Source organism: Octopus bimaculoides, chromosome 2, assembly GCF_001194135.2.
Source record: "Octopus bimaculoides isolate UCB-OBI-ISO-001 chromosome 2, ASM119413v2, whole genome shotgun sequence".
NCBI classification, from domain to species: domain Eukaryota; kingdom Metazoa; phylum Mollusca; class Cephalopoda; order Octopoda; family Octopodidae; genus Octopus; species Octopus bimaculoides.
This window is the reverse complement of record NC_068982.1, coordinates 162,847,820-162,859,188: the sequence shown is the minus strand read 5'-3', so window position 1 is coordinate 162,859,188 and position 11,369 is coordinate 162,847,820. Positions and strand designations below refer to the sequence as shown.

The window sequence follows — 11,369 nt, the reverse complement described above, 5'->3', positions numbered from 1 at the left end:
GAATTACAAATAATGCTCATCTGTTATGTTCGGGTTAAAATTTCATCAACATCAAAAATATATGAATTTTCATGGGAGTTATGGCCGTTATGCAAAGAATATAATTTCCAAATTTCATAAAGATCCATTCAGTACTTTTGGCGTAGTTTTGGATAAGAAAACAAATGACTAATGTGTGTGTGATGGGTGTATATATGTATAGATATCTGTATATATGTGTACATATTACATGTACATCTATATATATATATATATATACATCTACACATATGTATACATATACATGTATGCATATAGATCTATATCTATATATATATATATATCTATACATATACGTGTACATATACATCTTATATACATCTTATATGTATACATATACATCTCTCTCTTTCTATCTCTCTATATCTATACATATACATCTATATGTATACATATACATCTCTCTCTCTCTCTTTCTCTTTCTCTCTCTCTTTCTCTCTCTCTGAAAGTATCTGTCATTACAGTATCGAAATGGTGTACATATACATCTATTATGTTGATATTTACCAGAACAAGACTAATCAGTAAATTACTGACTACCTGTCATTCTCTTAGGCTTTCTCTTTTTATACTTTCTCTAGCCATCACTTGTCATGTTTATTATCACCAATCTATTACAGCTTCCTTATAAGATTTTAATGGTTTATTCAGTCTACCATTTCAATCATCTTAATATCAACTTTTCTATGCCAAATGAGCTGGACAGGTGTGCTACAAAGCATATCACCACTAGATTTGTGCATTCTCTTGTGAGATCTAGTCCCTGAGATCTGAATTCACCCCCTTTTTATTTTTTTTAACGTCTTTGGTCTTTTTCTTTCACAGATAGCATTCACCAACAGCACATCAGTTTATTACCCAGTACTCATCAGCTATTTAGATCACATGTCCATACCAATTTAGTCATCTCTCCTGCATACATCAGCTGATGTCTTTTACACCCTGCCACACCCTTGATTAATATAAGCCCTATCTTTGAGAGAAATTATTGCATGTATAACATACCATACCTCATTTCCCTCCAGCTTCTGCAGTTCTTCCACATTCCCTCTAATTCACTCCCCACAATGTAGCATCACATTCTTTGCACATATTTTATACATCAACTAGTGTAGATCTTAACTCTCCAGCTACTTTCTCAGTTCACATGTGCTTTGCTTTTCATGTAGTTTAACATTACATATACAACAAATAATTCTCACCTTTCAATTTAGCCTCTGCAATCTCATATATTCAACACATCTTACATATGCTACAAAAAGTTTACTTTTTTGCATCCAGAGAGAATAATTTGCGATATCAATCTATCTATCTATCTAGGTCATCCCTAGATAAGTAACAGTTCTCTGAACATCCATCTCTTTTGTACTCAAGATGTGTTTCTCTTACATCTCTCTAGCACTATTTTGATCACCTTGTTAAAAAAAAGACTGTCTAGTGAATTACAGGACTTTGTCATTTACACTGCTAACCATGAGAGCTACTATGCAATCGAAGACCTGCTAGAAATAGCAGTCACATCTCTCAAATTTCTTTACGGTCTTAGGAGAAAGGTTTTGTTTGTCAAGAATAATGTAGTCCTAGATGCATTATATCTCAAAAAGTATGGGATGGTTATGGCCCAAACTTTTTTTGATCATAGAGCTACTCCATAAGAGTGCACCTTGAGCTAAACAACTTCTGTATCTCTATCATATTGTAATTCATGTTACATTTCATCTTTTTTGTACTTATTGGGCCCCTACAAAATGAGCCTGGCCGTTTCCTGGATGGTTCTAAGATTTTGTGCTCTTTGTTGGTAGTTAGCATTCTTGTCATTGCAATGTTGACTTTTAGGTTTTCTTGAACATATTTTTAGGTTTGTTACATTCTGTAACTCAATAGATTTTATTTTGAGAACTGGCTCCTCAGTCTTTAAAAGTTCTAAGTATTGTTATTATTTAATCAATCGCTATCTGCACTCAAAATTAGTTCACCTGATAACTAGATAGCTTCTACAAAAAGAGCAATCTAAATCAGTTTTGTGTTTTTATTACAATTGTATTATTAATTTAATCTTTTCCACTTCATCAAATCTCATTAAACTTTAAAAAGTTTTGTCTAAATTCATTTTTATCAAATAAATTTAATAAAATGGAATTTGTACATTTCAAATAATTTTCCAATCTAATTTACTAAAGTGTACATTATGGTTTTTTTAGCAATATTTTTGTGCACTTATCCACATGTCAGTTTATGCTGTGTGGTCTCTGTTCTTATGGTTTTGTTGTTCAGTAGCTCCTGTTAGCTCGACATGAAAAGAACTCTGAGGGTAGTCAATCAAATATTTGGGAGTGATCCTTGAGTCTGGTCTGGGACCACACCATACTCTCTGTCATGTACCAAATGTGGCAATCACAGCAGTATGTTGCTCCAGAGAAGAAGAAATACTGGTTTTACTAAGATCTATATAATATAGTAAACTAATAATGATATTACCATAGTCATTAATTTAACATCTGCTTTTCTATGGTGGTCTGTATAATAGTTTCCCAATCTTGTTTTTATGTTTGATTCAGTCATCTCATCCATTTCTCTCTCCCATTCTCCCTCCCACCTCTTCTCTACCCCTCTTTCAAAGTTAAAGAAAATAAGGAAATAGAAGGTACCAATTTTGTTGGTCTTTATCATGAGCTGTTAAAACAGGAATGAAAGCTTTTACCAATTACATTTATAAGTAATTTCAGTCACTTTGTTTTAAATGTCTTGAAATCTGAAAGAAAGTTAATAAGTTCTTGCTTTCAAGTTCACTAAGAGAAAATACCAATAAAATACATTTGTTTCAGCAAATATCTTTAAAAAAAGCTGATTGATTATCAAGCTTTCATTAAACTGACCAGTGTCCTGTAAATGGCTTATGTCTGCCTTTGGATTTTTTGCTGTTATTGATCCACAAATATCCAAGTTCACTTAGTCTACTTCTTCCTTTCCATGTTGTATATCTCAACTAAACAACTCTCTATTAAACACTACTCAATTCTTCCTTCCAAGAGACCCCCCCCCCCCCGGAGCCCCAGTTGATGCTCATTCTACAGATTTTAACTTCTAGGAGTTCAACATGACAGTCTGGAAGGACTTACAAAAGCTATGGACACTGCTTCTCTTATTTTGGCTATGTACAAGATGAAAGAAAAAAGATGGGGAGAATCCTCCCAAAACAAGGGTGCAATGGTTGATTTCAGTTAGCAGATTTCTTTATAAATTACAAATTGAGTGACCATTTAGAAAGCCTTTTATCTGCATAACTATTTTACTTGTTCACTCTTACTGAATACAATCGTGCTCTTGATGCTATATCAGTATGGTAGCCTCAATCATGTCATTAATCTTCAGAAACATCTCCCTGATTTAGAAATATTTATTTTGTATCATGGATGAGTGAACTACTTAAAATTAATCAGTACTGGGTTTTTGCTCAACCAGAACCAATAACTAATCTTTTGTCAAATTGAAACATCTGTGAGATTAAATTCTATTCTATGGAGACTTAGATTATTTTCTATTGTATTTTGTTAATAACAGATGTGTTGGTTACAAGTTGCTAACAGATCAATTACTAGTTCATTTGATTTACAATAGGGAGAATAACAAAGGAACATTTGTGTAACAGGGGCAGAACAAATAGGACAAGATATTTTTGTTCAAATGTACCAATATATTGGTTTTCTTACTGATGTTTACATCATTCACCAGAATACCCCAGTAAAAAAATATGCACTTGTATATATGTATGCAATGGAACTAACTACATTATTGCATTGTGCTGACTCCTGGACACTATATTATAGGCAGATAAAATCGTTAGATAGTTTCCACTTGTTTATGTATAAAATCTGTAAGATCAAGTGGTAGGACATGATACTCAATATAGAAGTCCTACCTCCCTGAAAAATCAGTTTTATGTTGACATTACTCTTATGAAATGAATAGTGATACAGGTATGTCAATGTTATCAATTTTGTTGGGTCATGGCAGTCAGGCTTAAGTGCAAAAAAATCACATTTCCCAAGCAGTCTTTTATGACCAGCTTGCAATTGGTAAGCATTCTGTTGGAGTACTACTAAAGTTATATAAAGACTCTCTGAAATGAAATCTGAAGATGCATCATATGAGTGCAGCTGTGATTTCTTTATAACATTTAGGGCACTGAACTCTTTGAACAGACACATTTAAGTCCTTTGTAGAGATAAGAAAGGGGAAGGGTGTATAAAAGGATCCTAATTGATTACATTGCTCCATAACTTTTATTTTTTAAATTGCTTTTTATTTTTATTGATCATTAGAATCTATTGTACTTGTACTATAGATTCTATTTTCTTGACAGTCAGGCTCATTTATCAGTTTATATCACTACTAATGTTGTAACATAGCTAATAATATTGACTTACCTGTATCACTATTGATGTCATAAGAGTAACTCTGACTCATTTGTATTACTACAAATGTTATAAGAAGTGACAACACATTTTCTGTCTCACTATTATAACATAACATAGAACCCAGTATTAGACTACATAAGAAATGTTGCAAACACATGGCCAATTTTCTGAAACTAGTCAAAACTAGTTTATGTTCAGCTACTTCAGATAGAACAAACTTTCTTGAGAAGACAAGTGGTTTCACCTTGGTGTTTTCACTGTATAAATGTTACATTTTAAAATAAGTGGTTGAACATGGACAGTTGTCAGTGCACAGAGGTAATGTCTGAATTACTTGTCATTACCTTATATGATTCTGTTTGCTAAGATGTGTGTAGTATACAAACCAGGTGTCCAAAATGGCATAAATGGTTACAAATGCTGACTCTTCTCTTTTAAGTAAAAGAAAGAAAAAAAAAGCAATGTAAAAGTTAAAAGAATGTCAATTATGTTTATTAAACCATTATAAAATAAACGGACTGATCTATTTATTACCTACCATAATTATATAACAAAAAAAAGGGGTTATCTATTTAAGAATATATATATATATATATATATATATATATATATATATATATATATATTTGTTTTCTGAGATTTAGATATATTATTGGAGAATATTAGATAACATTTACTCTTTTACTAGTTTCAGTTTGTCAAAATGTTCATTTAGTATAGAAACATTAGTAGGCTTATCTTCAAAAGGTTAATTGGAAATGAGTACAATTATATTAATCTGAGCTTTAGAATATTGTAAATTGACTACATAGAGATGTATATATTTCAAAAAAGGAAGTATTGATTGCTATCTCTCTTGGAAGAATTGTCATTTATTGAATAGCTGAAGTCAAAACGAAGAAAAACTAATTTCTTCAAAAAAGAAATTTTTTTTGCGATAAAGATATCTTAAACCATGGTGAAATAATGATGAAATATGCAACTAAATCTAAACCATACACTTAGTATATTTATAAATTCTATAAACATTTTACATGGACCCTTTAAATTGAGTATAATGAAGCACCATACTACAAGTTAGAAATGCATAGAAAAACATTATTTGGTTCACTATATACATGTACATTAATCAAACAAGGCTCATTGTGGTTGATCAGCAACAGAAATCTTTTCAGAAGGCTATTGATATTTTAATTTCTATAATTTTGTACAGCAAACATGACCGCAAACCATTTGCCAGGCTGTCACTACTTGTCGAGATCAAAGGTGTTAGCTATATTTACATAGTAGGGAATATAGGAATATGGTACACTTATAGGGAACATAGGAATAAGGTACATCTATTTAAACACATCAGTTTCCAGAATTTAAAAGTTACCGTTTTCTATCATAGATTAATAATTTTCTCAACTGTCAATAGTTTATTACATGATTTTGTTACCATGTTCATCTCTACCAAACACTGTATCTTTAATTTCAGTATCACAGTCTACATGTTCCTGCCACACTGTATGTCTGCTGTGTATCTCTGTGATTTCAGTTTTGTGGGCCATATGTCACCACTACATTGTATATTTTTGCGATTTCAGTGTCACTGCTCATATAACATTACTACATTGTAAATATTTCACTATCACAACCTACATATGTCTGTACATCTCATAACAATATTGGTGTTGTTTACTTCCCATTTCTAATTATTCTGTTCAAGATTAAGGTTTGTTGAATTGTTGAAGAATTGTATTTATCTCAAGCATTAAGGTAATAAATTAAGATAATCATTTCGATACAGAGAAAGCAATGTTTAACTTAAGTTCCTAGTCTGAAGTAAATATCTTGCTTTCTTTTAATGACTTTAAACTAACACCCTTCACCATTCTCATTCAATACATCTTATTCCATTTTCTTTTCTCTTTTCAGATCCTCCGAAATAGCAAATTCTTTTTACCTCATGTTGCCCGATTCTGTTTAATTAGCACCTTCTTAGAAGATGGAATTCGTATGTGGAGTCAGTGGAATGAACAACAAGACTACATGAACTCCACCTGGGGCTGTGGTTGGCTGTTAGCAGCGTTCTTTGTTGTTTTTAACTTAGTTGGACAACTAGGAGGTTGTATAATGATATTAAGTAGACAGAAGGTATCTGCTGCTTGTGGTATATTGTTTGGTATCATCTTTATACAGGTAAATATCTTAATTTTTTTTTATGACTGTATTTCTAAAGAGAAGACTGTTTATGTGTTTCAATAAAATTTCTGTAACGTTATATATCTATGCTAATGTTAATCAACCAATAGCATTCATGCAAAGAGATTTTCAATGAGCCTTTTATTTAAATATATATACTTTAGTCACAAGTAGATTAGAATGTAGGCCATATTTGTTAGATTTATGCTAAACTTCTTTACAGTGTATCCATTATTGCAAGAATCTATTGTTTAGCCCCAGGTTAGCTATGATCAAAGGCATTCCAGATATGATTATCTTTTTTGTAACTCAAGGTCTCTGTTTTCCAACTCCCCACCCCTGTTTTTAAAGATAGTTTTGTGATGTGGTGATTTGGTTGTTATTTCTAGCAGGTCATGCACACACATAATGGCTCCCTCAATGACTTGGAAACACCTTTATTAATTTTTAGGCTGTTCCAATGATCTATTTACTTTAAAATATTGGTCTCTTTATTCAACTGGTATGGGTTCATAAACTGCTACAGTATTCCATTGAGTCCAGAGGTAATCTGTATCAGTGAACCAACTATATTGAAGTTACTGAAATGTAAAAGATTTACTTCAGTAATATATGCTAAAAGTTAAACGATCATCTGTGAGTAATTTGGACTTTGTGGACTCAGGAATATTACAGTCCTGAGCAACTGTTGGCTCATCATCATCATCATCGTTTAACGTCCGCTTTCCATGCTAGCATGGGTTGGACGATTTCACTGAGGACTGGTGAAACCGGATGGCAACACCAGGCTCCAATCTAAATTTGGCAGAGTTTCTACAGCTGGATGCCCTTCCTAACACCAACCACTCAGAGAGTGTAGTAGGTGCTTTTACGTGTCACCCGCACGAAGGCCAGTCAGGCGATACTGGCAACGGCCACGCTCGAAATGGTGTCTTTTATGTGCCACCCGCACAAGAGCCAGTCCAGGGGCACTGGCAACGATCTCGCTCGAAAATCAATCATTGAAACACTTGTAAATGAATAAAATATCCACCAGGTGGTGTTTGTCATGTGATAAACTTTATGTGGAATGTTCTGCTCTTCAATAGTCATGAAATACGACCTGTATTCAGAATCAGAACCTAAATCAAATAGTGAAGATGACAAAACATGATTGTGGGAATTGCAGCTGAGTATTGACTTTTTGAATTTATAGTAGGACTTAAAACTTGGCACTGCAAATAATGAAACATTTGTTAATTATACAGTATCCTTACAAATGATATTGGACTAGGGATTAGTAGGTGTCTTATCCCTAGACATAGCTCAACAGAATGACAGCTGTAACTCTTTGCTGTGGTGCTCTTCTCCCATATCTTAGATCTTGCACCATATTCAGTAGCGTGGAGTGGAAATAAAAAATTGTGAAAATTGAAAACGCTTGAGGGCTAAAATGTTGCTATATTCAATTACTAGAAAAATGCAAAATTTTTGCTGAGATCAATCAAAAGCTCCTTAAACTCTGAAAATGGGGGAATTTTTGTAAATGTTTTTACAATAGCACTAAATCTATGGAATTTATGTCAATACTCACTCTATTCAGTATTGTTTATTATTCAATGCAAAAAAGAATGATGAAGGTTGTATGAAAATCTGTTTATTTGTTCAGAAGTTATGTACTTTTTATGTTAATGAATGTTTGCAGTTTTAAGTTTGCTGGCCAGCCTGCAATAATGCATGGTGGAATCATAACTGATGATAATGTTCAGCAAAATGCAAAAACATGCATGTACACTCACATCCTCATAAGTCAGCATTTTATGTTTGTATAACAGATTTTTGTTATATTTTGTTTACATATTCTTCTATATTGTATAGGCGCAAGCGTGGCTATGTGGTAAATATCTTGCTTACCAACCACATGGTTCCGGGATCAGTCCCACTATGTGGCACCTTGGGCAAGTGTCTTCCACTATGACTTTGGGTCAACCAAAGCCTTGTGATTGGATTTGGTAGACAGACACTGAAAGAAGCCCATCATATATATATATATATATATACATATATATATATGTGTGTTTGTCCCCCCCCTCACCACCACCATCGCTTGACAACTGATGTTGGTGTGTTTATGTCCCTGTAACTTAGCAGTTTGGCAAAAGAAACCAATAGAATAAGTACTAGGCTTACAAAGAATAAGTTCTGAGGTTTATTTGTTCTAGTGAAGGCGATGCTCCAGCATGGCTGCAGTCAAATGACTGAAACAAGTAAAAGAATAAAAGAATGTCGTTGAAGACTAAGTTTTGGCTTTGTGACAAAAGCTGACACTTAATAGGAACAAATTTGACAACTGGATGATTTTCACATTCTTTTATTTCCTTTCCTATCATTCCGGAGTAGCTCGATGGTCCTGATGTTGACCCGTCAATAAATATGAATAAATGTCTTAATTTATTCTAGTAATAATATATAGCAAGATTCTAGGCCTCAGGCATTTTCAATTTCCACAATTTTTTGTTTTCACTCCACCCTAATCTTCAGTCCATTAATGAAGCCTCACTCATAATTGTAAATTACTTTCTTTTTGCCATACTCTGTCCTCACACTTTATATTACAGGTACTACAGTAAAATCTGCTCTTAAATACATCCTGGTTACATTCCAACTTCATTGGCAACACCAAAGTGGAAAAGGAAATGCCCATAGTTTTTTCTTAGCCAGAGACTTTGGCTTAATGATAACTGAGGGAGGTTAAAGTGATTGTCAGTTTGAACCTGTACAGGTTTGGGATTAAGGAAGAGATGTGGAGACTAAGAAATGTATAAAGTATTCAATTTGTGGTTTTGTGGTTATTAGACACAATGCAACTGACATGGTATGGAGTAGCTGGGAGATAATCTAGATAAGTGTGGTATATAATCAATGTTTCAGATGAATGCTCTTTTGTGAACTTTCCTTATGAGTTACTCTGTCTGTATGTTTCCATTAATTTATGAAAATAAGAATTTGATGGGATTTAGAAAAATAACTAATTTTCTCATTATGAAGCTGATATTAATGACGCAAATGAAAAACTGTAATTGTATAGAATGGAAAGTTTTTAATTTATTTAACGGTAAGCATTTGAAAATGGAAAATTTTGTATTGTAGAATCTGAAGCAGTTTGAGGGAGGTTTGTTAAATGTTAAATCTCATCATGGTTGTATACTTGACATTTAACCTCTCATACACATACACACACTATCTTATGGTCCCATATTCAACTACAAGAGTTTCTAGAAGAGTGTTCTTTTGCTAGTTGCTGAGTTCAGTCATGTTTTGTCTTAGATTTGTTGATACATAGCTTGTTACTCCAGGATGAGTGGCACAATTTGTAACTTTGAGCATCAACTGCATCAACTTTATTTGTCCAGGATGGCCTACAAAGATCAAAGCACCCAGTACACTCTGTAAAGTGGTTGTTGTTAGGAAGGGTATCTAGCCATAGAAACCATGCCAAAGATGACATTGGAACCTGATGCAACACTATAACTTGCTGGTTCCCTGTCAACAGCATCTGACCTATGCCAAAATGAAAAGCAGACATTAAATGATGACTGAGTGGTATCTGGGATAATATAGTTATATTACAGGCAGGGTCCTTTATGTGAGGGCTCTGTTTGAATTGTTAGTCTTTAGTACAATAAAAAGCTAAGTCTTTTTTCAAGTCTGATTCTTGCCAACACTGATCCTCTCTAGTTTATCAATTCTAGTGACCTGTTCTCTCCAAAATTATTGGAATACAACATTGTATATATTTTGAGTATTAAAATTGTAAATTTACCACACTTTCGTTTATGACATTTCTCTTGTATTTTTCTGATAACCTTCACAAAAAAGTTTTGTTTTATTTGTCTGTTGGAGAGAGAGATTAATTTCATTAAACATTGAAGTTTCTAATGTATGTTTTATTTTTATTTTGCAGACTGTGGCATATAGTATTCTGTGGGATTTGAAATTTTTACTCAGGTGCGACACTTTGATTTGAAGTAATTTATTTGTAATTAGAAATATTGAAGTGTTTTAAACTATAGTTCAATTAAGTTAATGATTTTGAATATATCTCAACATCTGCCAGGTGATAAATACTGAATGGAATGACTAATAAGAATTTTCTATATAAAAAATGTTGAGAGTGGTCGTTAGTTTAGTTGTATTAGGTTGTCAAGAAAGTTCTTGTTGTTTTTAACCTTTAAATTCAGATGCACATATCTCGGCTCAAACAAAACTTTATTAATCGAAATAAACACCATCAGAATCAACACACTTTTGCCAACGCGAAACAAGTTTATTTATGCCAGTAGCGTAAAAATCCTGCGTTCTGGTGGTAATGAAGTTGTTGGTGTGTTTGGCATCGTCTTGGCTTTTGAAGCATTTCTCACACAGGAAGTTACCGAGATGCTTGAAAAAGTAGTAGTCGGTAGGCGAGAGGTCTGGTGAGTATAGTGGATGAGGTAGAGTTTCGTAGCCCAATTCGTTCAGTTGTGCAATCTGTGGCCGAGCGTTGTCATGGAGAAGAATTGGTCCTTTTCTATTGACCAATGCTGGCTGTTGTTGTCAGAGTTTCTTATGCATTTCATCCAGTTGCTGACAGTACTTCCCTGCTGTAATGGTTTCGCCTGGATCCAAAATGCTGTGATGAATGAGACCGGCTGCAGACCACCAAACAGTCACCATGACCTTCTTTTGGTGCATGGAGCTTCATTG

At 33.4% G+C, this 11,369-nt stretch overlaps 1 protein-coding gene and 1 pseudogene across 1 annotated transcript in view; one reads left to right on the top strand and one right to left on the bottom strand.

Annotated features, from left to right (window-relative positions):
- The window catches only part of LOC106875266 (surfeit locus protein 4), a 29,102-nt gene that overhangs the window by 10,871 nt on the left and 6,862 nt on the right, over positions 1-11,369 (top strand). The window contains exons 2-3 of the mRNA XM_014923347.2: positions 6,378-6,641; positions 10,588-10,631. Of these exons, the coding sequence (XP_014778833.1) occupies positions 6,378-6,641; positions 10,588-10,631 (308 nt within the window). The remainder of the gene's footprint in view (positions 1-6,377; positions 6,642-10,587; positions 10,632-11,369) is intronic.
- LOC128247047 (histone-lysine N-methyltransferase SETMAR-like) overlaps positions 10,721-11,369 on the bottom strand; it is a 1,226-nt pseudogene continuing 577 nt past the window's right edge.